The 27,081-nt window shown below is 35.7% G+C and overlaps 1 protein-coding gene across 2 annotated transcripts in view; it reads right to left on the reverse strand.

Annotated features, from left to right (window-relative positions):
* RIT2 (Ras like without CAAX 2) overlaps window positions 1–26,794 on the reverse strand; it is a 374,546-nt gene extending 347,752 nt beyond the window's left edge. Inside the window, exons 1-2 of one of the 2 annotated variants that reach the window (XM_016933600.4) lie at window positions 26,736–26,794; window positions 25,721–26,387 (exon numbers count right to left, since the gene is read on the reverse strand). In XM_016933600.4, coding sequence (XP_016789089.1) covers window positions 25,721–25,823 — 103 coding nt within the window. In that variant the 5' untranslated portion in view covers window positions 25,824–26,387; window positions 26,736–26,794. Of the gene's footprint in view, window positions 1–25,720; window positions 26,388–26,735 lie in introns of those variants that run through there. The other variant, XM_016933601.4, reaches the window with a different exon arrangement.
* Between the last annotated feature and the right edge of the window lie 287 nt (window positions 26,795–27,081).

Here is a 27,081-nt window from a genome sequence, read left to right on the forward strand (position 1 = left end):
TGACAAAAACAAGCAATAAGGGAAGGATTCCCTACTCAATAAATAAAAGGATTCTGTACTCCCTTCAGCCACATGCAGAAGGCTAAAAATTGGTCCCCTTCCTTTCATATACAAAAAGTAAATCAAGATGGAATAAAGATTTAAATATACATCCCAAACTATAAAAAGCTTGGAAGACAACCTAGGCAATACTATCCTGGACCTAGGAATGGGCAAAGATTTCATGAGGAAGATGCCAAAAGCAACTGCAACAAAAGCAAAAATTGACAAGTGGAATCTAATTAAACTAAACAGCTTCTGCACAGCAAATGAAACTATCAACAGAGTGAACAGACAACCTACAAAATGGAGGAAAAGTTTTGCAAACTATGCATCTGACATAGAAGCTACAAAGAACTTAAACAAATTTACAAGAAACAAAAAAACATTAAAAAGTGGGCAAAGGACATGAACAGACACTTTTCAAAAGAAGATGTACATGTGGCCCACAATCATATAAACAAAAGCTCAACATCACTGATCATTAGAGAAATGCAAATCAAAATCACAATGAGATACCATCTCACAACATTCAGAATGGCTATTACTAGAAAGTCAAAAAATAACAGAGGCTGTTGGGGTCGTGGAGAAAAAGAAACACACACGCTGTTGATGGAAATGTAAATAGTTCAGCCATGTGGAAGACAGTGTGGCAATTCATCAAAGATCTAAACATAAAAATACCATTTGACCCAGCAATCCCATTATTGGGTATATACCCAAAGGAATGTAAATCATTCTGTTATAGAGACACATGCATATGTATGTTCCTTACCACACTATTCACAATATCAAAAACATATCAATCTAAATGTCCAATAATGGTAGACTGGATAAAGAGATTGTGGTACATATACACCATGGAATACTATGCAGCCAAAAAAAGAATAAAATCATGTCATTTGCAGGAACTTGGATGGAGCAAGTTTGCTAAGGCCATTATCCTTAGCAAACTAATGCAGGAACAGAAAATCAAATACTGCATGTTTTCACTTATAAGTTGGAGCTAAATGATGAGAACACATGTACACATGGAGGGGAATACCACCAGTGGGGCCTGTTGGAGGGTGGATGGTGGGAGGAGGAAGAGGATCAGAAAAAATAATGAATGGGTACTAGATGTAATATCTGGGGGATGAAATAATCTGTACAGCAAACCCCCATGACACAAGTTTACCTATATGACAAGTTTACCTATATGACAAACCTGCACATCCCTGAACTTAAAATAAAAGTTAATAAGAGGAAAAAAAGAAGAAAATTCTTTAAATAAATTAGAGTTTTCAAATTTGTCCTCCTGAATTTTAAAGTAAATAAACAGAATGTTTTCATTTACTATTTATTTTAATATATATTATATATTTCATTTACTATTTATTTCATGTATATACATCAAACACTTACTTTGATAAAGATATTGGCCTTTGTGCTATTATTTAAGACAAAGAAAATAAAATTGTTGTCCCCACAGTGTTTATACATTCACTTGTAGAGATTAGACAACAAATGGCAATCTTAAGACAGAGACATGCTTTATTTTTTGTTTTTATTGTTGCTTTTCACGCCAATACCAATGAGATTCACTAGTATCTTTGGGTAGGAGCTTGATCATCAGTTCTAACATTTAGATTATAGATTTGCACTGGTGATATTAAAATGCTGAATAATGCGGTCTTTACTATGGCCCCATTTGGAAACCCCTTGCTTCTGATAAATATGGCCATAAGCAGCATGTCATGATTATCTTCATTTGGACCCTCTGCTGTGGCTGGGCCTGCAAGGCTGATTTCCTATGAGCCACATGTGCCTCGGATTCCTTCACTTTAAACTGGATTGTTCTCCGGAAATTAAAACAAAATTGGATGTTCAGTTACCTAGCAGAAAGATGTGCTACAAAAGAAATTGCATTATATGCTCCAAAGACAAAGATGACCTTTGGATTATGCGTTATTTAGGATTCTGAATGCTCCTGGTCTCTTCTCTGCCTGCAATAATTGAGGGAAGATTTCATCTGTTTTATTTAACCTTTCCTTCTTTAGCAATATTTAAAAAACATCTGATGTGTCCATTTTTCCTTGGCCTTAGCTACATCTAGGTTTTTAAGCACTATCTACACATATCTAAGTAAAATGATTTCAAGTTTTGAAAGAATTCAAAATAATTATATGCTAAGTCATTTATCGTTCCATATATATTATTTTATGGATAATTTTAACGGTAACTGTGGTCAAAACAGATAACAGAACTCTTCTTTTGATGACATCACATGCAAACACATTGTGAAAAATAGTCCTACTTTCCAACATACTGGGACCTCTACCACCTTGGAAAAATTATCAGAGGATCCAGAGAGTGATTCTTTAGATTGTAGATGCCCATGCAGTTACCTCTCCCCAGGAAACATGCTTTTAGCAAGGACTCTGTAGAGCTCTGACTCTGTAATCTCCAAAAGAGAGGCTTATGGAGTTAGAAAACTCACGCTCTAGCACATTTGCAATAGCCAACATCAAAGATTTGTTTTTTCCTTTTAAAAATGGAGTAATCATACCTGCCTGAACAGGTCACAAAATTACGAGGTTTGAATATCTTAAGACTACTTTGTGTAAAAAATGCTTTTATTCCCTAAAATCTATTTAACTAAAATCAAGTTTGTCATCTCTTCATATGAAAATAGCAGAAGAGATTCTCACTGAATATGAGGTGTGTTTTTGAGTTTGTGAAACTTAAATACAGCTCAAGATTAACTGAGGATATTCTAGGAGCATTTCAAAGACATACTAAGTCCTTCTTCAGATCAAAAACCAATGTGATTACAAACTGAGAGGACCATGGTTGCCAATAGGAGCCCCATATTAACTGTTATCGAGACAGAAGCTCAGCTTGAAGGCAGCATTTTATGTCAAAACAGTTTCTCAATATCAAGTAAATGTTGAAAGAATGACAGTGAGGCAAGAGAGTATTATGTAACTGCAAGCAACATAATATTATTAAAGCAAGAAATCATGGCTGAAACGTAGGTTCTATAAACGGTCTCTTATTTTGCCTCTCTTGGGCCAGTCTGGAATAGTCAGGGGAAGTTTCTGTCTTTTTGTTAGTAAAAGTTACACATTAAATAATGTTATTTTTATCACTAAATATTAGCTAATACGAGCTTTGACAAATGCATAGTATATTCTTATATGTAAGCAAGGTTATAATTTCTACACAATAGCTATCGTAATTGTTTTAAAGAATAAAATTACAGGGTAAAACCACTAACACTTATTTTATTAGCATTGAGTCAAACAGAGAAACCTCTTGAAAAAGAATATGTGAGTAAGTGGGAGAATTTATTTAAGAGCTGGAAAACATCTTGAGTTAAACTAATTCAGTGCTTTCGCTTTTTAAATGAGAAAATAGAGCCCTAAAGTATTGAAGGCTACTGTGGTGTTTCTTGTTAAATTGCGTCACTGTCAGTCAAGGAAAAATGCTCATTTCCCTGAGTCTATTGGAGTGGGCTGTACCTCCCTCCCTACTATCAATGGCAAAGCCTAACGGCTAGTTTTCATTGAGGAGATGGAAATGTGCTTTCCTGATTTTCTGTAGCAAAAATCACACTTACTTCGGCTACATTTCAGGGAAATGTGTTTTTTAAAATGTTTATTACTATCAGCAATTTATTGTTATAGACCTAGTTCTTTTATTTATTTCCCCTTTGTTTTTTTGTAACTGGAGGTTGTTGGGAGATTTGCTTCCCCAAAACAGCCACATTTAAGTATATGATAAGGGAACTAGAGAATGAATATCCTGGAGGTGATGAAACCTATCAGCATGTAGAAGGTAATGCTTTCTTCTGAGTTGAAATTTCCAAAGAGTCAGTTCTCTGTGAGGTCAGTGAAAAAGAGAAGAAATGAGCTAACTCCAGCATTTTGGTTGCTGGGAGGTGTAGGATCCAGAGACAACTGGGGAACTGGTGAAGGTCATGAAATCTGTTGTGCCTCTCCGGTCAGTACTGACACTGACTTGCAGAAACGCTAAAATTTACCATCACCACACTATCTTCACATTTCCACATTATATTAAAATAGTTTATGCAAGATGAGCTACCAAGGTTTGGATTGCATAAGAAACATATGTGCAAAGCAAAGCTGAAAATGAAAGCCAGGACTGGAACTGGGGTGAGGTAGGCACAGAATTTGGAGAGAGGAGCAGGGGAGCAAGCACCAAAAATTCAATAATCTAGAAAAATTACTTTTAGTAAATATTTAAAAATTCAAAATTAATGCAAAAATCCATGAAGAACATTTCAAAATTTGTATTAGTGTTTTTTTTTGTTTTGTTTTTGTTTTCACTTTGCCTCAGGCTCCAATATGATTCGGCATGGCTCATATGGAAGATCAAGGGAAGCCAAAGAGAAATTAAATAATTATTTCTATTCATAACATTGAATATAATAGAAGTAGTATTATAGAAGATAGGTATTTGCAAAATCTGACTTGGAGATGGAAATGAAATCCATGCTTATAGATTAGCTTCAAATCCACCTCTCTCTTGCTTTTAATCATCTCATAATGTGGATCAGTGGTCATACATTGTGCTATATATTTTCTTTTAGCTGGTTCTTGATAGCATCATGGATTGTTAATTACTTTGAATTCAGTGAATTGACATTAGAAGGGTTAAAAAAGACTTTCAAGGAAACAGGATTTTTATGATACAGAAAATGGCATTGAGTTTCACGGGAAAATGTATTCAGGGAAATTGTATTGAGAATAGGCCCAATTTGTTTGTAGAAAGACTTCAAAATTAATTAATAGAATGAATGTAGATATTATGGAATGACATATGAAAAGACATCAAGGAATTAAGAATGAAAATAAGTCAAAATGTTAGACATAAATTAATAAACTGTTGTTTCCATCCATTAGAAACCTGAGGTGGTACATTGTTTTAAAACATAGACAAGTGTTCTCATTGTTCAATTCCCACCTATGAGTGAGAACATGTAGTGTTTGGTTTTCTGTCCTTGTGATAGTTTGCTGAGAATGATGGTTTCCAGCTTCATCCATGTCCCTGCAAAGGACATGAACTCATTCTTTTTTACGGCTGCATAGAATTCCATTGTGTATATCTACCACATTTTCTTAATCCATTCTATCATTGATGGACATTTGGGTTGCTTCCAAGTCTTTGCTATTGTGAATTGTGCTGCAATAAACATACGTGTGCATGTGTCTTTATAGTAGCATGATTTACAATCCTTTGGATATATACCCAGTAATGGGATGGCTGGGTCAAATGGTATTTCTAGTTCTAGAACCTTGAGGAACAGCCACACTGTCCTCCACAATGGTTGAACTAATTTACACTCCCACGAACAGTGTAAAAGCATTCCTATTTCTCCACATCCTCTCCAGCATCTGTTCTTTCCTGGCTTTTTAATGATCATCATTCTAATTGGCGTGAGATGTTATCTCATTGTGGTTTTGATTTGCATTTCTCTGATGACCGGTGATGATGAGCATTTTTTCATGTGTCTGTTGGCTGCACGAATGTCTTCTTTTGAGAAGTGTCTATTCATATGTTTTGCCCATTTTTTGATGGGGTTAAAAAATGACGAGTTGATGGATGCAGCAAACCAACATGGCACATGTATACCTATGTACAAACCTGTACATTGTGCACATGTACCCTAGAACTTAAAGTTTAATAAAAAAATAAAAATAAAACATAGACAAGTACACAAAATAAATTTAAAACTCACTACTTGGGAGAAAATTTATTTAAATTACTTGATCTTGTGTAAAAAAGTAAACTTAATTTTAAATTCAATGTAATCATTGTATCTAAACACAAATGGCATAGGATTATATCTTTAATACCTATCCACTTACTTATCTGCAGTATAACTGCACTCGCTGATTTGATCAGTTGAGCAACAAATGCAGATTCTAAGTATTAACTCAAATGACATGATAATTTGATTAGACAAGATATTTAACACTGTTATATCTGGAAATACTTATGTACAGATTATGGATGTTAAAAAATCTAACTTTTTCCTTTACACTAATATTAAAGGTGGGGAATATAAAGTCAAGAGAGCTTGGTCACTCAGCTCGCTACTGAAAGATTCTGGCTTACTAGGAGACAGTAGTAATTTATACACAGTAATGTCTACACTTACAGTAATTAAAACTTTGCAAAGGTGTTAATAATTAGAAGAAAAAAACACTTGTATAGCACATGTTCAAGAAGCAGAACAATCCGGAAAAGTGAGACTATTTCACATTGGAGTAGAAAAAGGAAGGAAGGAAACAGAGGAGTGAATATAAATCCCAACTTGTAAACAAGTATTTCCTGAGAGTCTGTTAAGAAATCCATGAAAGCACATATTCTAATGAAGATGGTCTAGATTAGCACCAGCACACCAGACACAGATGAATTGAATGAAACTTTACAATTTTGCCTATCTGAATTTCTCTTGTCCAAATGGTAGTAATTCATAGAATTTAGCTGGAAACTATCGTCTTCCTTGTCAGGTTATTAAACAGTATCCTTTGAGATTTAGAGGGGTGACAGATTTCCTAAATCTAAAAATGAATCTACATTTCAAGAAGAGTACACCATGTGTATAATATCACAGAAGATCATTTTTAACATGGAAAATTTCATTTCAGGAGAAAATATGTATTTATATTGCCTGTAACATTCAAAGACACATACTAGCAGATACATGGGAACAGATTATTAACATATTATGTTTTGGTGACTGCTAGAGAGATACTCTTGCTTTCACATTTCTCTTTTATCAGCCTACAATAATATCTAAAATGGTTTTAAAATCATGTTAGTATGTTTGTTTGGTGATTAAATATATTTAATAAAACAACTATAATTACCCACTAAGTTGAGTGGTGGGGGTTCACAAGTGTTTGTTTTATTCTCAACCTTTCTAGGTTATTTTTTTATATGTATCAAGAAATTCATACTCAAAAAGTTATATAAAACTAAAATTCTAGGGAAATTACTCAACATAATTGATAAAATCATTTATGCCACAGTTTCTTGAATAAGTAAATTTTGAGTTCTTTGGGAAAGTACTATGCTAAAAACAAAATCTAATGGACTGAGAGAAAAATGTAATGAAGGGATAAAGAGCTTCATTCTTAGAAAGAGGTGTGTCTTTGATCCTATCCAAAGGGTGTTAGCTGTAGTTTAGAATTAGAAGAAACTAATTTTAACTAACAAATATGCAAGTGTCCCATGTATCCTGAGCCCTTGCTATCATGAGAAAGAGAGAAAGCAGCATCATGTAGACTAGGGATTCTCAAACTGCTATACAATATAATTATATGGGGAGGTTTGAAAACACCCCGTAGAGTTTGTGATTTTGTAGATCTGAAATGTGGTGTGAGCATTTGTATTTCTAACGAGTTCCCAGATGCTGTAGCTGCTGAGGACCAGGGAGCGACAATTTGAGAAGTACTGGCATAGAGTATAGAGCATATAAAACTTAACTTATAGGGTTTATATTATAGAGAAAAGACAGGACATACACAGAGGAGGTTAAATATACAAATCTGAATATGTTAAATGTTAAATAAATAGCAAAGACAGTGAAAAGTAGAAATACTGAGAGGGAGAATAAATTACTGTGGGTTTGGATATTTACCTCTTAGTTCTTGAAGAATAAGTGAAATTAAAATAAGCAGAGAAGATTCCAGAAAGCTATTGGAAAAGAGTAGGATATCTTATGCAAAAGTTACATATAGAGACAAGGTATACTTGGGAGACAATGAAAAGTTCCTTTTGTCTGGAACAAAGTGTTTGTATAAGAAAACAATAACTTCCATTGGGTGAGTTTTACTTGAGGCTGATTCTAGAAGGTCTACATATAAATCTGAATAAAAAGAAAACTTTATCCACCAGACAGCTTTTAAAGACCTGAAAAGTGTCACTACAGAGCTCTTTATTACAATGATCTCCAAGGGTGGTTTTCCAGCCAGGCTCCAGTGAACTTGCTACTACATAAATCATAACCAAAGTCCTGTCCTTTGGAAGACCATCCATCACTTTCAGGAAAGAGGCATTTTTAATATCAGCAAATTAAACACAAATGGATATTAAAAACTCCAACAGATGATTAATCAATAAAGGTGGAAGCAGAGGACCTTATTAGTTAGCTAGATATTAGCTGGTGTAGCTAAAGTGCTAGCTATAAAACTTGAAAATTAAAAATGATAGCACATGATGGGAATGATGGGGAGCAGCTCAAAGAGATGTAAAATGTGTCACTTTCCAGGATAAGCTCAAATTGAACAAAATACTGAAGCTATAACCTGGTTCCTTAAATTCTCTTTTGAATTCACTTGTTTCTAAAGGTTTTCTGCATGAGAAACTTGCAGTGTTGGAAGTTGTATTAGAAAGTCCTTCTCTAAGGGATCAGAATGATTCTAGGTGATAATCTTTTACGGTCAGAGTTTTCAAAAATGGCAGAAACATGTGTCTTCCTTTCTGGGAAGAACCAGGGGTTTAGAAATCAGAAGCCACTTTCTTTCCCAGAAAATCATTAGCAAAAGCAGCCTTTGGTTCCCCTCCTTCTAAGCCCATTTGCTCAGGATTGCATGAACCTTTTCACCCTAGATAAAGAGAGAATAGTTGTAACACACAGGGATGTAAATAATAAATGCTTTTATTGAAGTAAGGGAGAATAAAGTCATCTCAGTCTTAGAGAAAAATGGAGAAAACATAATTGTCAGCCTGGGTAGGACAGAATAGGGTTTTTTGTAAAGACATAATGGTTACAATAACAATAGCAACAATAACAACTACGACGACAATAACTAGTGCTTATGAGGAAGTGCCAAGTACTGTTTCAGGATTTTATTTATAAGAATTCATTGGAAGCCTATTCATTAATTCATTGGAAGGCCACTGTACTATCAACCCCATTTGACAGACAAGAAAACCAAGATTCAGAGATGCTGAGCGATATGCCCATGATCACAACATTACTGAAGGAATGGACCAGGATTTAAATTCTGGTAGCAAGATCTCAAATCTTTACTCTTAAGCACATACTATACAAAACAAACCCAGCCTCAGAGGAATGAACAGTCATGTCAATATTTGGGATGACATAGAGAAACAGGATGGCAACATCTGGCCTATGCTCCTAAGAAAACCTCCATGCTGTTGGCATATGATTTTAAGGAAAGGGGAGATGAACTTTTCTGATTTTCTATTTTGGTTCTAGGTAAATCATACATAACAAATTTATTTGGAAAACATAATCAGAAAAAAGAGCACTAACAAGATCAGGTTTGATGCTTTGGTAATTGTAATTTCCTTATCATTTGTCTCTCTTTGCCTTTCTGAAGGTGTGGGCTCGGGCTAGTTCTATGACTCTAGCATCCAGAATGATGGCTGGAAAGCTATAGAACTCAATACATCTATACTGCATATTAAATGAATGAATGATTCAGTTTAAACCTCCTTAACAGAGTGTGATTTCCAAGGTTATAATGATCTATAAGCAAGTTTTTATTTACTCCCCTTTCATTTAGAAATCAACATTACATTAAGTAATGTAATGTTACTATTACATTAAGTAATGTAAGTTTGCATTTTTAATCTTATATATATTAATGTATTTCTTCCTCACCTTAACTGTCAGTCATTTTATTAATATAAACTATCAGTCTTTTCGTTAATATAATAAAAAGTAATAACTTCAGACATTTATCAAATACCTATATACAGATGACACTTGTTTATTTGGATTATTAAATTTAATCTTCATATTTCCCCTACAGCGTAGGTTCTGTTTCAAAAAGTCTTAAACTCAATGGGAGTATAAGCATCAGAAGATCATAAACACATGTGTATTTGTGTATTTTGTCTCTCTATAATATCAAGAGCCATGTATGCTCTCTTTTGATGCATAACATTAAAATCACAATCTTGCAGGGTTTTTTTCTGACAAATTTGCATAGAATAATCCATTTCAATTGATGGCAAAATCATTTTTGGCTTAGGCCCACAACGCTCTCCTATCAATCACTAAATGCTTTTGGCATTTCTTTCAAAATATAACTAGAGTCTTATCACTTCTCATCTCTACTGCTACAGCCCTGAATCTCACAACCCACTGGCAAGGCTGGTATTATTTTCCATACTTTAGAGATAAATACATTGAAGCTTCACAAGTTTAGGTAACTTTATTTCATTTATTCACTAGGCAGTTGGGAGAATAAAACAGATATTCTAGTGTTGGGGAAGGCCAACAATAACTAGTAACATAATCAGTTATTACATTGGAAAGCAATAGGTGCTATAGAAAGAAAAAAGTGGACCAAAGAAAGGGAGATTTGGATGTGGTAGGAAGGTGAGGTTTTTCAATAGAATAGGCTGGTGCGGACAGGTCCATTGATGCGACAATAGGAGAGAGATGCTTGAAAAAGATAGAGTAAGCCAAGCAGATATCTGGAGAAAAGTATCCCAGGCAGAGGAAAAAGCTAACACAAAGACCCTAAAAGGGAAGTGTGCCTGTCTGGCATATTTTAGGAACAGCATGGAAGCTGATATTTCTGAAGTAGAGAGAGCAAGAGGGAGGTTAGTAGGACATGAGATCACAGAAGTGACATCGGCTGTTAAAAGTGCTGTGAGTGAAACAAGAGCCATGGTAGAGTTTAAAGCACAATAATGACAAATCTGACTTGTAGCTTAAAAGGACCACTCTAGCTGCTGTGTTAAGAAATTGTAGGAGACAATTGAAACATGGAGAAGGGCTAGTGCAAAACTGTAGATACAGGAAAAAGAGGATGGTAAGTTAGAATTCAATTCACAATTGAGTTTTGAAAAAAGGACACCTCTGGATATACATAGAAGACAAAACCAAGGAAATTACTTACGAACTGGATGTGGAAGTATGAAGGAAAGAGAGGAGTAAGGCATCAGGCCAATGTTTTGGACCTGCACAATTGGAAAGATGGAGTTGCTATCAATTGATATGAGGGAGGCTGGGGGTAAACAAGTTTGAAAAGAAGATCAGTGGTTTAGTTTTGGGGAATTTTAGTCTGCATTTCTGGACTTCAGAATCCCCCAGTGCCTCTCCCAATCACTGCCTTCTCCCTTCCTTGAAAGGAGACTACGTAGGTGATCTTTTCCTTTTGTGTGTGTATGTGTGTATATACACACACATGCACAGACATATATGTGTGTGTGTTTGTATTCACACATAAATATATGCACATATATATATTTTCTGTCTGTGTATAATGTATGTGTGTGTATATATATATATCTATATATAAATTCTAACATGATTCACTCATAGTAATGAACATGTAGACTTTTAATTGAGGACTATTAGGAATAATGCCACTGTTAATATTCTAACCATGCCTCTTTGTTCATACATATGTTAAATTCTATTGAGTATATATAGCTAAGAGTAGAATTGCTAAACCATCTGATCAAGTTACATATTTCTTCATCTTGGTACCAAGTGTCAAATTATTTTGTACAGTGGCTGTATGAATTCTTACTCTCATTATACCCTACCTCTTGGTTAGCATTGTAGCCTTTTTAAATTTTTGTCATTTTAATTATGTCTAATTATCCAGACATAAATTTAGATATAAATGTTATCTAGATAAAAATTTAATACAAAGACTTAAAGGTATATAAATTATACTGAAGCCATGTGACTGGATAAAATACCATAGGAAATTAAAATGAGAAGAAGCCCTGTGTCATGCAACATTAAGAGATCTAGAAGAAGAGGAAAAATCAGCAAAGTCACTTGATTTATTAGTGGGAGAACTGAATTTCAATGCATGCCTGTCCCTCTTCGAAGTCCATGCTGTTTCAAACATGCCGGGCTGTCTCAGAATTACATTCAGAAAATATATAAATAAGCTAAGAGTGGCAGACCACTTGTATTCCTGTCATAGCAAAGTATTTTAGGTAAAAATGTTTTCAATTTGCTTTTCTGTGATGAAGTGGAAGGCAAATTTTTTTAAGGGCAGAAAAAATATTAAAGGCTTTTGTGGGGTGGCTCTAAAGAAAGTGTGAAAGCTGATATTAGATCGTTTAAGCTCATTCATTAAGACAAAGCAAGTAGAAAAGAGTGAGTAGCTAGCTAAACAAAAAGTAGACCAAATAGGAAGGAAAAACTTTTAATCCTAGATAGTAAAGTTGTTTTCTGTATGTTTATTTGCTTTTCATTTTGTTGTTTTGTTTGTTTTCTAATAACGGCAACAACTTTGCCCATGAAATAAGTTTTGCCTTCTTGATTTTACAGCTTCCTGACATCAGGGAGAAGTGATGCTTTGATTTGAATCTAGTCCTATTTGAGATTCTACGGTCTTCTCTTCTTGGGATTTCCTCTTATCAAAATTAAAATGAAATCTTATGCAGAATGATTTTTACCCTCCCAGGAAACATACGTGGAAACATGTGGCTAATTCAGAATTCAGTGTTGCAACTACAATCTACCTCAGTTTTTCTTAGTGTTGACCAAGAAACAATTGTTCTTTGTTATGTTAGTAAACCTTCTGAACTTAGAACCATGGGGATAAACAATGTTCTGAAGTCTTATTTGCTGAGATCTTCTCATAACATTTTATAAAATACTTTTTTTTCTCCTCCTCATTCCAACCCTTAGGAAACCTTTTTTTTTTTTTTTTTTTTTTTTCCGGAGCGTAGTCCACAGTTCGGTGTGCGGTGGGAAAAGGTTTCAGAAATAAAACATGAGTTATTTTCATTGTTTCATATGTCAGTTATCCTAATCTTTTGCTTTCAAGGAATGTGTACACTGCTTCTGATTCTGTCTGCTGGTGCATGCTCAGTTCTTTTTAATTCAGCATTTATTTATTTATTTATTATTTTTCTCTTTAGAGACAAAGTCTCGCTCTGTTGCCCAGGCTGGTGTGCAGTGGCATGATCTGGGCTCACTGCAACCTTCGCCTCCCGGGTTCAAGCGATTCTCATGCCTCAGCTTCCCGAGTAGCTGGGACTACAGGAGTGCACCACCAGAGCCGGCTAATTTTTGTATTTTTAGTAGAGATGGGGCTTCACCATGTTGGCCAGGCTGGTCTCGGACTCCTGGCCTCAAGTGATCTGCCCACCTCGGCCTCCCAAAGCGCTGGGATTACGGATGTGAGCCACCGCGCCCAGCCCTTAACTCAGCATTTATATCTTAATTGTGACTATCTGCCATGTTTTGATGGACAAACTTCCTGTGGTCTATTTGTGTTTCTGAACATCCTAAACACTGGGTGGGCTTATTGGCCTTCAAATCCATTGTCACCAAAGATTGTTAATGCTGGCCTGAGTCTAGGTTGTTCCCAAGCCACACCCTTACTCTATACTTACATACCTGCCACTTCTCTCTTGGTACCAGTTTCTTTCTCTATTATTCATGGCTCTATTGTGAACTTTTAGAATATTGCTTAGTTTTATTTTACTACATATGCCCGGTGTCTTACTCTCTGAATTTCCTCAAAGATGAAAAAGGGTATTATGCTTATAAATATTTTTGAAGATTTACTCCCATAAGTATCATGGGAAAAGAAAGACAATATAACATCTATTTCCTACTCTTCATGAATTTGCTATTAAAACAGGAAAATTAAACATAAAGAGATAACAAATTAAATACCAATTCAAACTTTAAATAACATCTTAAGACCACAAGCCAGATGCTCAAAGAAACTGTGTAACTGTAAATAGTTATTGGAAGGGATAATAATCAGAAAGAATTTTAAGTGTTATAAAGAAGAGAGAAGATATTAGACTGGAGTAGACAGGGAAGATATTAAAGAGCAAGAAGTATTTGTGCAGAATCTGAAAGGACAGATCAAATTGAACAAATTGAGGGAAAGGAGGAGAGAGCTTATTTTAAAATAACTTTGTGACTGGGGAACAAAAAGTAAAATAGTTTGTCTAGAAGGTAGATGACAGTGATGGAAGGACATGTTTGGGTCTATTTCAATTCTAAAATGATGGTGTTGGAATAAAGTAAGATATCTTAGTTGTTTGGGGAGGAGAAGAATCAAAATAGTATTTCAGGACGGTGGTATGAAGTGGTATGAAGAGCAGGTAAGAGTGGGATATGGGGGTTTAAAAGATGATAGAAGAAATCCCACTACCGGGTATTTATCTAAAGAAAAGGGAGTCAGTATATCAAAAGGATAACTACACCCCCAAGTTTATTGCACCACTATGCACAATAACTGAGATATGGAATACAGCTGAATGCCCATCAACAGATAAATGGATAAAGGAAATGTCGTATACATACACAATGGAATGCTATTCAGACATGAAAAAAGAATGAAATCCTGTCATTTGCCACAACATGGATGAACCTGGAGGACATAACGTTAAGTAAACTAAATCAGACATAGAAAGATAAATACCAAAAGTTCTGACTTTTAAATGAAATCTAAAAAAGTTGATATAGAAGTAGAACTGTGGTCATTAGAGGCTGGGAAGAGAGAGGGAGGGTAGGATGGGGAGAGTTTGGTTAACAGACACAAAATCACAGCTAAATGGGAGGAATGAGTTCTGGTGTTCCACAGCGCTATATAATGAATGTGGTTGGCTATAATTTATTGTGTATTTTCAAAAAGTTAGAGAGGATTTTAATGTTCACAGCACAAAGAAGTAATAAATGTTTGAGGTGATAGATATCCTAATTACCATTATTTGATCATTACACATTGTATACACCTATGAAAATAACACATAAATACATATGATTATTACTTGTCAACTAAAAATGAAAGGGGAAAAAAAAGATGCTGAGGTATTCCAGACTTCTGTTACTCAGAATTTGCCCATATAAAATCCCTAATGTTTTTCCACTGATTTCAGTCTTAAGATAATGATATTGGAATAAAGTAAGAAATATTTCTAAACAGTAAATAAATAAATAAATATAATAGGCAGGAACCAATTAGCTGAAGTTTTTACAATTTCAAATAAAAGATGTGCCCTTTTGCTACCAAATAAAGAGCCTGATTTCTTCAATTAAACAAAAATCTGTATCCATGTAGCTTATTATTAGCTTTTCCTGCAACCATTAAATATGACTCTTTCCCTTTAAATGTTCAGTGTTGCTACTATGGAGAATGGAAGACATGTTATATTACTCAAAATTTATTAAAACAATACACATATTGGAAAAATTAATTTCAGTCTGGATTCAAGGAGAGGCATGCTCTGTTAAAAGCCATAGCCCCTCTAATCAGGCCCTTTGTGGGCTATTGTAGCAGGCAATTGTCCTCCAGTCCTTTCTCTAACAGGGAGTGTGCTGTGTGTGTGTGTGTGTGTGTGTGTGTGTTTGTGTGTGGTATGGGTCAATTAGGATGAATAAAGGGATTGTTTACTAAGGTAACTAGTAAACTACTTTTATTACTGTCACTGAAATTACCACTCAGGAGACCAAAGCAGAAACTAATCAATATAAGGATCCAGAGAGCAAGAACAAGAATAGAGCAGGTGCATATACAATGGCAGTTTTACAATATTCAACCCAAATTGTATTTTCCTAGGAGCTATCTGAAATATGTGTCACTACTCTTCCCTATGTTACAGAGGTAAACTGCCTTAGGTGGAGGCACGGAAGGAAGGAAAAAAAAAGGAAGGGAGGAAAGGAGGAAGAGAGGAAGGGAGGAAGGAAGGAAGGAAGAAAGGGAGGGAGGAAAGAAGGAAGGAAGGGAGGGAGGGAGGAAAGAAGGAAGGAAGGAAGGAAAGGAGGGAGGGAGGGAGGGAATGAGCAGTTTTAATGAAGGTGTAATATTGGGCAATATAATCTATAGTTTTTATTTAGTATTTTCCGATGTCATCTACCCAGCAATTCTCTGAGGATATTTTAATTAAAGCCCTTAATGAGGAAAAGGGAGACTCAAAGAGCTTAAGTGACCTGTGCAACGTCAAGTGTTGTTAAGGGTAAATAAATAAAAACAAAGCTATCCATTTACTTTATAAACTTTGTCCCACAGTTTGTGCCAGGCTATGTAATTAATATTCTGAGTATAAACCGTTACAATAGTTATTATTGTCATCCCCATTTTACAGATGAGAAAAGACAAATATGGATTTCCTGGGTTACCCAAACCCCCAGTTCACATTATTCTGTCATCACTTCTATGGTAGGGCTTCATTCTACAGATTGAAGGTTGATCAAAATAATACATGGTAAGGAGCAAGTGGACAGTGGTTAAGGGCCTCAGCTCTGGCAGTGGTTGAGTCCTGCATAGTCACCTCAGACTCTGGGTTCCTGAGTGAATTATTCACCATCTTCAAGCTTTACTGTTCTCATCTATTAATTAGAGATATTAACCACACCCACACTCCTGGGTTTAGTGAGACTTAATAAATTAACATATTTAGTGCATTTTGAACAGGGTCAGGTATATGCAAAACTCAGAAGTGTCCACTTTTATTTTGCCATTCATTGCAGGAAGAAATTGAAAGAATAATAGTTTGGACAAAACAAGAAACATTCCGCTTTTGTGAATGCATGCAGATTTATGAACACAAACACACACTTTATTGCTCATTTTAAAGCATATTAAGAGGAAATGTGAACTGGTAAAGTGTCTAAGGACTTCTGATTCATTCAATAAGTGACTACCCAAACATTGATTTTCACATATACAAGAAATCTTCTGATAAACAACTTCCCTCATCCACCACCACCACAACTTCTCTAACTATAATTGTTAAAAATCTTTATTCGGCGTTCCATTGTAAGACCACAAATTATCTACACTATCTCATTTCAGTTCAATTAAATATTTTTTCCTGGGACTGCAAATATAGTTTTCTCTCTGATTTCCTTTTCAATGCAACATCTCCAGGGAGGCCCCAGTCCCCCACTCCCCCTTCGGCTTTACATCCTTCATGCATACTTTAGGAAGAATCAGGTTTCTATCTGCCCAATACACATGGCAGTGGCAGGATGCTGAAATGCTTGGAGTATTTGGGGACCAGAACTATCAATACTCTCATGCTGAAGCTGTGGTGTTAGCTGAAGTAGAATTATAGTAGGCAGAAAGGGCAGAAATGATGGTCTGGCAGAGTGACTAGCAATGGCACTTAGCTGGTCCCTGCTGAGCAATGAGAAGGACAGAGAGCACTGTTTGGTCAGGGTCACCAGAAAGCTGGTATTTATGAGGAAAGCCCAAGTGATTGAGTAGATATCATTGATGGGCTTTGCAAATAGCCAGATTCATTGATAAAAGTGCACCTTCCATGTCTGTGAGCAGTACAGAGGACCACCGTCTGTCAGTGTGTACAGTCGCAATCCCACCACACTGCAAACACACACACGCACAGAAATAATCGGTCATAGGCAGCAGGTTGATCTCCAGTGAGATTTTATGCTGGTTTATGGGAGGCAGAATGGCCTATTGGAAAAATTCATGCTCTAGAAAGTTAGGAGACTCTAGTCCCAACGCTACAGATGAAGAGCTGAACAATGTATGGTAGGTCATTTTAACTTCCTAAGCCATAGTTCTCATTGCTTCTAAAATACCTCCCATACATCTCTATCATTGCCTCACAAGTCTGTTTATACATCTTGTTTGTTACCCTGGTGGACAGGGCAGAGGCTGTGTCTAATTCTTGGTCATATCTGTGGGCTTTTCACAGGTCTAGGCGCGCGCGCGTGCGTGCACGCGCACACACACAAACACTCTTTTGTCAGTTTCTATTAATTATTCCAAAATGTATATGTTTAAAGAAAGTATGCTTCCCTAAGTAAATCAGCACCTAATTTCAAAAATCTGTATGGTTTACTCAGCACCCTGTTTACTTTCTTTGTTAGCATGATCCCAGGTTTCAATAAATTCCTATAATTACTGGGTTACTTGGTTTTCTCAAGTTGAAAGGAATTGTCACCTTCTCACTATGTGGTTGAGGCCCCCAGGGGTCTCTGAATAGACAAGAACAAACCAGTCTTCGGCACCTCCGTGCTAAATTGTTTAGTCAGAGCTCCTCATGCCACCCACTACCCCATCTAATAAGCGTAGCACTCTCCGTTGTTTGTGTAGAAAATTAAAAATATTAAAATATTTTCATATAGACGATTTTGTGTGATGTTTAAAATACATGCATGAAAATGTGGCCGGGTGCAGTGGCTCACGCCTGTACCCCAGCCCTTTGGAAGTCCGAGGCGGGTGGATGACGAGGTCAGGAGATCGAGACCATCCTGGCTAACACGGTGATACCCCGTCTCTACTAAAAATACAAAAAAAAAAAAAAAAAATTAACCGGGCATGGTGGCGGGTGACTGTAGTCCCAGTTACTCGGGGAGGCTGAGGCAGGATAATGGTGTGAACCCAGGAGGCAGAGCTTGCAGTGTGCCGAGATTGCACCAGTGCACTCCAGCCTGGGTGATAGAACGAGACTCCATCTCAAAAAAAAAAAAAAAAAAAAAAAAAAAAATGCAGCTGAAGTCAGAACTCAGGTTCACTGTATCATGTCTTCAAAAAATAAAAACTTTCAGGTGAGAAAATAAAAATAATGTAAACATCGAACTTAGACATCCATATGTAGGCACATTAGGTTCATCATTTAATATCTATGTGCCTTGGGCCATATTACGTGTGTGTGTGTGTGTGTGTGTGTGTGTGTGTGTGTGTACCTCAGTTTTCTCATTTATAAAACGCAGACAGTAAAGCCTTCTTCACAAGATCAAGGCAGGGTGAGGGGTATAGTAAGGCAGGGGAATGTGACAGACCATCAGCCAGCAAAACACCAAAGCAAATGCATGAAAGTAAAGAGCTCAGCAACATGTGGGCTCATTGAGGGATCATTACATGCTCGTTCATCTCCAGTTATAGATGGGGCAGACATATCATATAGTACTCATGTAGAGCTGTAGAAACTCTCTTTCATCAATTTAAAATCTACAGAGTGCATATAATCTTGGAGATGTTGTCAGTCAAAGCCTTTCGCCTGAATTCTGTTTTCAATCATTATTTGAGTGAGTAGATACCAATTTACTCTTTTACTGAGCCTTATTTAGACCTCTTGGCTAATGCTTCCTGACAGTATTGCAGTGAGTGATGGTCTGCAGTACAACTGAGGTGGTAACAATTAAGGGTGAGAACAGAAGGCCCTGGAATCTTAAAATCTTTTTGCTTTCCCCTTGTTTATTTTGTTTCTTTTGCCTTACAGTCCACAGGGTTAGGATAACGCATGGCCACAATGTGACAATTGTTCAGCTTTGTCAGACTCAAAGTTCTGCTAATGAAGTAAAATACAGAGGCTCTGGGACATGAATGATGCACTTGGTTGTTTGCCTTGATTTAATTCATCAGATAAAGGCTCAACTTCCTACCTGCTTTCCTAATTCACTGAGGTGGAAGGAATTGATTGTGTGCTGCTTTCCGTTTACCTCAGAGATATTGTTACTGCTTTCTCTTTATAAAATCCTGCTACATGAAACTGAATTTGCAGAGGCAACAAACTGCACATGGCCGTGGGAGAGAATATGTTTGTTTATTTTAGAAATCAGTTTTTTCTTTACAAAGAATTCACAATGGAAACATTCTAATAAATTCTGAGTTCCCTAATCCTTTTTGTGTTTTCAGTTTATTTGTGTTGTGTAACTTTTTCACAGTTAACTGAAGCATCTATTGAGCAAATCTCAAAAGATATTTTTTCAACTACCACTTAGAGACACTAAATTATCAAGATTCTGCCATTAAAAATTATAAGCCTTCAGATCCCTTTGTGCCCCTGTATACACTGTTTATGTTCAATTCTCTCCCTTGGATCTCCCCATACTTTTCTTCTTCAGCATCAAAAAAATCCTCCTCATCCTTTAAGACATAATTTAAATACCGTCTATGCTGTGATTTCTTCTCAACTTTCACATCTCTTATAGCCACCCCTTATACTGAGTTTCCAAAGCTCTTACATCAGAAGCCTAATATAAACTTATTGTTTTGTATTACACATTACAGCAAATTTTCCCCCATGAGATGGTGCACTCCCAGAGGTCAGGAATCACCTGAAATCATAGTTGTGAATAACACTCCCTCCCTGCTCAATGGCTTGCATAGTGTTTCATACATATTTCACATTTGAAGATGTATGTTAAGACAACATTTCACCAAATAATTCCAAGATGTGTCCTAGGGACCAGAGAAGGACATAAAGTTCTCATCTGACATTGGGAACCTTTTTCTGCTTTTCCCATACAATTTGATAGAAAAACAATTTAGATGTAGAAAGCCTGTGTTCATGTCCAATCCTTATTTTCTGACTTTCCTACTAGACAAATCTCTTGATAGTTCTGTGCTTAGATACCTCTCCTACTTGCCTTCTTATTTTGTGATCAAATAAGATCATAATCAGAATAAGTAAAATGTTATTTTTACCCCAATTTTATGCGATAATATCTTATTTTGCAAAATATGATCATTATGAATCTTAAATTATTTAAATCTTAAAACATTATCATTATGTTAAGTGTATGCCTGTATACAAATATTTCCTTAACTCCATATATATATATACCCACTATGTACCCATAAAAATAAAAAAAATCAGTAAAATAAAAACCTACTAACTTAGAATAAATCCCAAATGCAGATATTTTCCAAAATACCTGGAAAATAAGATATTATTTTTATTAAATAAAATCTGTTGAATAAATTTGATTCTGAACTTGGAGAACCAGATGTGAAGCCAAGGAAGGCAATATTTCATCATGCTCTGGCATTGAGGAACGGCCTTGCTGTTTCAAACCACAGTGACAAAGGTCAATATTTAAAACTGTTATAAGGATTGTTTAGGCTCCATAAAACTTTAAAACTGTAACCATGAGATTATTTTTATTTTTATTTTTTAGGGTGGGTGAGTGGCGGGCAGTGGAACAAAATGAGATAGAAGGCTAAAAGAAGATGCCTAAAAGATGCCTAACATACTGAACTGTATTGGATAATTTGTCTTTTTTGTTGTTTTCTTTTGGTTTTAGTTGTAATCACAGTTGGTAATACAAGTTTCTATTCTACTGTCATTTAATGTTATTTCACTGAATGTGTATGTGTGTATATATATGTGTGTTGTTTCTTAAGTAGTTTTCTCGTCATGAGTCTTATTTTTAAAATAAACTTTATTGTGTATATTTAAGGTATACAATATGATGTTGTGGGATACACATAGATAGTAAAATATTTACTATAGGAAAACAAATTAGCATATCCATCATTTCACATAGCTACTTTTTATAGGGGGTGGCAGTATCAGCAGCTAAAATCTACTAATTTATGCAGCACTAGCAACAATAGCCAAGATTTGGAAGTAACTTAAGTGTCCATCAACAGAAGAATGAATAAAATAAATGTGGTATATATACACAATGGAATACTATTCAGCTATATAAAAGAATGAGATCCAGTCATTTGCAACACCATGCATGGAAATGGAGATCATTGTGTCAAGTGAAATAAACCAGACACAGAAAGACAAACTTTGCATGGTCTCATTCATTTGTGGAAGTTAAAAATTAAAACAATTTAATTCATGGAGATAGTAGAATGATGGCTACCAGAGGCTGGAAAGGGTAGTAGGAAGAGGGAGTGGACATGGTTAATGGGTACAAAATTGTGGTTAGATGGAATGAATAAGATCTAACATTTGATAGCACAACAGGGTCATTATCGTCACAAATAAGTTATTGTACATTTTAAAATAACAAAAAAGTATAATGGAAGATTTATAACACAAATAAATGATGAATGTTTGAAGTGATGGATACACCATACCCTGATGTGATTATTATACACTGTATGCCTGTATCCAAATATCTCATGTACTCCATAAATATATACATGTATAAAATATATACACCTACTATGTACAAGTAAACATAAAAAAATCTACTAATTTAGCATAAACCCCAAATAAAATACTATTACCTGTAGTCCTCATCCTATACATTAGATCTCTATACTTGTTCCTCCTAAATGTCTGCTACTTTGTATACATATCTGTTACTTTGTATGGTGCAGTTTTGATTCAGCTTACTCTGTGTAAAAATTGGGGAGTGATGGAAAAGCAGCTTCAATGGTGTAAGAAGGACTGGATTCTGGATCTGACTCTGCCACTGCTGTATAAATGACCTTTGCATGTCTCTTCACCTCTCAATGCCTCAGTTTGGCCATTGTCCAAATAATTCTTGTGTATCCCTGTTTTCTCTGCAGTTAGTAACATTCTTGGACAATATTACATATAATTATAAAAATATAAGTACAAATATTAATATTATATATTTATACAGAAGTATTATGCATAGTGTTCAATTAGGTTAAAGATTAAAGCGGCATAGATGTATAAATCAAAGTGATAGCCTAGATGGTTAAGATCTCTTCTAAATATAACATTCGAGACCTAGGAAATGCATCATCAATGGATCTGTTTTCTTCTTACTAGTGAGTGATGCAACTCTTTGTTCTTCTCAGAGCATTAAACATAATGTAGTAGAGTTAGATAAAACATCACAGAACTCTAAATTATTACCCCCATGACCAGGCACAAGTTATTTTTCTGACCTCTGTTTTTTCATCTGTGAAATAGAAATACCGACTCTGACTGTGGTTAGGACTGAGTATAAGCATGAAATACATGTAGCCCATGCCTGCCATGTAATGGGGGCTTCATAAATGTTTATGTCCTTCATAGTAACTAGTATAGGACTGTGCATAATACATGCTCAGTAAACTTTATTGATTACTTGTGGTTTAAAATTCCTCACATAAAGTACATTCATTAACTGACATATTTTAAATCTTGTGGGAATTCCTATTTCAGTAAAGTTGCAAATTCTTTTAAAAGTTTCTATTAAAAAATATTTTGGTAAAACATGGACAAAAACATTTCTCAGGCCAGGCACAATGGCTCATGCCTATAATCCCAGCACTTTGGGGGGCTGAGGCAGGAGCATTGCTTGAGGCCAGAAGTTTGAGACCAAACTGGGCAACATAGTGAGAGCCCATCTCTACAAAAAGAAAAATAAAAAAGAATAAATATTAATATACATAAAAAATCTCCAAGATTTTAAAAATTATAGTCACCATAAATTGAGTTTTTAATTCATGTTTAAGGCTGACTTGGACTTGACTCTCAGAATTGGAAACAGATGGTAGCTTGATGCATCTTCTTTAGTTTCTTCAGAAGAGCAGATCTCTTCTGGAAATCTCTTCACACAACCCAGGGTAATGGGGTTATACAATCCCTTCATATACCTCTGTTGATCTAAGTCTTTGATATGAAAAGTAGGTTTTAAAAAGTATATTTTAGAGCCATGATTGTGCCACTGCACCCCAGCCTAGGATCAAATGAGATAAAATAAACCATGTATATTTTTAGCTCATTTGAAAGCAAATATTTTAACCTTCAATAGAAGGTTAATATTGAGAATCAGTGCTTGAATGTTTATATGCTGATGGAAGAACATCAGGTAAGTCACAGGGGAAAGTCCAAGGACCAGATGATTTTCTCACTGTGATTTCAAACATTTAGTCATAAGGACAGCATTTTCCAGGTGTGAAATTGTAGTATGAGAAATATTCTCTGGTGTAGAAGCCAAGGTTGCCATTTATATATAATCAATACAACTGAGCTGTTTATACTCCTTATCCTTATCTTTCTCTGAGAATGAGCTGGTCATTCCTGTCTTTTCCTCTCACAGGAAAAGTTTTGTTCAAGTACTTAATTATGAATTGACTTCTATTGTACAAAGCAAAGATGAGAGCAAGCCAGGCCACTCTGTGGGCCATGTGTCACATTGAAAATCCATAGTCATTGGAACAGTAACAATGATCAGTCAGCACAAATAATACTTGGGAGAGATCAAAATAGAAGATAAAATATCACCACTATAATATCAGCAATATCACAAGAAAAGTGTGTTGCTGAAGGATGTTCCCGTCCAAAATCTCTTTTCTCCAAGTTTCATTTAGGTGGAATAAATTGAAGTAGGCTAAAAATCAGTCACTCTATCCCCACATCCCCCAAGCTCCTAAAAGCAAATACCTAACCAGCAAACAAAAGCAATACAGAGGCACATTATTGCGACAATTTCAGCATCTCCCTGACCTCACAAGCTGCTGGTGGCATTTAATATGGATTGGCCTTTTGCCTGTTTTTTTTTTAAATCTGTTTTTCTCTCTTCTTCAGTATTTTATTCTTACATTGTTTATTTCTTTCTTCCTCACTGTATCTGACTGGATTCTTGTAAAGTATAACTTCATTTTATATAGATCATGTTGTCTCTATCCTTCCTCCATCCCTTCCTCCTTCCTTAAATCCTAACCTAATTTGATTCCTTCCTTCTCAAATCATTATATTTAGAGGAGAAAGCTTTTTTAAAATTCCTCATTTATACACAATTACAAGGCTTTTCTTTCATATTTTTGCCTCCCTAGAAGAGATGAATAATTTTTTTCACTTTGATATGCATTTTGCTACTGACCACATCCAGATGTACCTATTTCTTTTATTTTTTTATGAGAATTCTCTTTTGTAGGGTGAGGAGAAGAGGTAGGGGTGCTGAATTTTATGTTTCTTGCTATCTTTAACTTTGTTGTCCACTAAAGTCACAATCTCCTTCCTCTTCCTTTACTGTTCAGTTTTCCTATCCCTTGTGGACCCATCCACCAAAGTTGTTAGTTTTTTGGTTTCTTCTGCCAAAAATATTGTCTTCGTCTTTTAATTTTTTTGTCAACACTAAAACTACTGATTTGTTTTGATGCTTTTTGTCCATGCTAACTATAATATTTCTTCTACCTTTTAGAATTCCCAAAGATATATTCCCAGTGGAGATATTTAATATTTATATAAAAAGCTATATTTATTTATTTTCTAGTGATAGCCATAGCTCCAAGCTATCTAACATTTGATCAGCCAAAAAAACTACTATGTATCTATTTTTTAAATTTGGCCTTTTAGGCTCCTCAAGAATCCCAACAACTGACACTTCCGTTCTTTATGTACCAAAAGAAATTTGCTATTCTTCATCTCTATTATCACCTCATCTTCATTTATTTGTGTAGCTTTCTCCTTTAATTGACCACAAAGTTTAGTTTGATCACCCTGCACAGGACTCACAATGAATATCATTCCATAAATCACTGCCACTTTCAAAAACCAACTTTCTTTTGGTATTCAAAGCCCACACACACCATGTCAGACTACAGATGAGGAAAAAGAACCTCCTAATGAAAGAAACAAACACAACAATCAACACCCATCATCCCGAGTATATGTCTGTGTTTGTAACTGTGTTTAATTGAATATTCATAGCACTTCTTTCTTTATGTGAAGATTTTTGAGACTAGGAGCGCATTTTTCTCATACATGACAATTTCATACCTATTTTTATTATTAAAAGAGACCTATACACTAAGAGCAAATATCACCCAGCATGAAATCAAAGAAAACAATCATCCTCTTAAAGTTCTGAGGATCATCACTGGCTGTCTGCATTATCCTGACTCATCAGCATCGGTTTAACAGTCCTGACACTTTGGAGCATCCTGCCAGACCCATACTCTGTGTTTAACTGCCACAGTTCACCTCTAACAGCATCAGCAATATCATTTTTCTTTCACTCTATAGAGTTGTCTCTATAGAGGTCCCTCCTTCCCCAGCATTTGGTGTGAAAACTTACCGCTTTTACCAACTCCCCCTGCTCCCAGCATTACCACCTTGTACTCTCTGGACCCGCCTGATGCGCTGCCCGGGGAGCAGCTGGCTTCATTTTCTACCTCCATCTTACCCGAGGGACTGGAGGAAAAAAAGAAGGAGAAAGTCACCCGTGTCAGGTGCTTGCTCGAATATTAAGCAACTCTAAAACTGTGTCAAAGCAAAGGTTTTAGTACGAGGTAAGAACCATCAGCGTCGGGCTGACTGCTGGTCCTCTGCTCGAGCGGGTCTCATAGCAACCACTTCAATTGCTTCCAATAAAAATCTGGCTTTTGCATCCCCCACCCTTCCTTCCGATCCTTCACTCTTTCACGTCTCCTACAATCTCTCTCTCTCTCATTTTCATTTCCTCCCTCATTTGATTCTTTCTCCATTTCCTTTCCCCACTGTCTGTCTCTCTCCTTTCTCTTTCCTGCCTACCCCCTGCACAGTCACAGTTGTTAGTGGCACACACACATTCGACCCCTTTTCAGGCTGGGCTGCTAGAATGGAGTGAATCTGAGACCTCACAGGAGTTGCTATGTCTCACAGGATGACTTCTGTAGGTACAGCTTCAAAGATGCTATTTTCTTTTAATCAAAGTCAATTAATAAGGATTTCTTCGGCTTATAGTCTTGCATTTTATCACTCTTCTATTGCAGTTTTCATTCCGGGAAAATGGAAAAGCAAAACAAAAACAAAACAGAACAGTAACTCAGGGCTCATAAGGATGGATCTTCAGTGTTATTGAAATAACAGCCGGCTAACAGGAATTGTTCAGCTCACTAGACAGTTGCAGGTTTAACATAGGGGGGTAATTGAATTAGATCATTGTCATATTTGGACAAGGCTCATGCTTGTTTACGTTAAGTTATTAGAAACAACCTAAATCACAAGGACTATCAAGCATGAAAGAGATCATTGATAAATATTTTTACTGACAATTATACTAGCATAAAAGATTGTAGAAGAATATTTTTAAATGTCCAAACTATTATTACCTGTTTGAATTCTTATAAAGCTTTGCGGTCTTTGTTTTTCTCTAAAGAACTTCTGAACTACAGAGGATCTAGAATGTTTTCAGTAATTCCTAATTGTCATAATAAGATCCTGTCTTTTAATCAACATGTTTATTGTCTATTTTCTAAAGCTTGAATCATTATTAGATGCAGACAAGTGTTTCGTGTGCATAGACTAGACTTGTCTTTCTATCTAGATTTTAAGCTCCACTAGGAAAAGAACTATATTTAGGCCATTTCTTGTGATTCTATAATATGTGCACTGAGTAGGCACTCAATATATACTTGCTGGTTTCTGTAGAGGCTTCAAATTGTTATAGCCAAGAGC

The sequence above is a fragment of the Pan troglodytes genome, chromosome 17 (genome assembly GCF_028858775.2).
Source record: "Pan troglodytes isolate AG18354 chromosome 17, NHGRI_mPanTro3-v2.0_pri, whole genome shotgun sequence".
Taxonomy (NCBI): Eukaryota; Metazoa; Chordata; class Mammalia; order Primates; family Hominidae; genus Pan; species Pan troglodytes.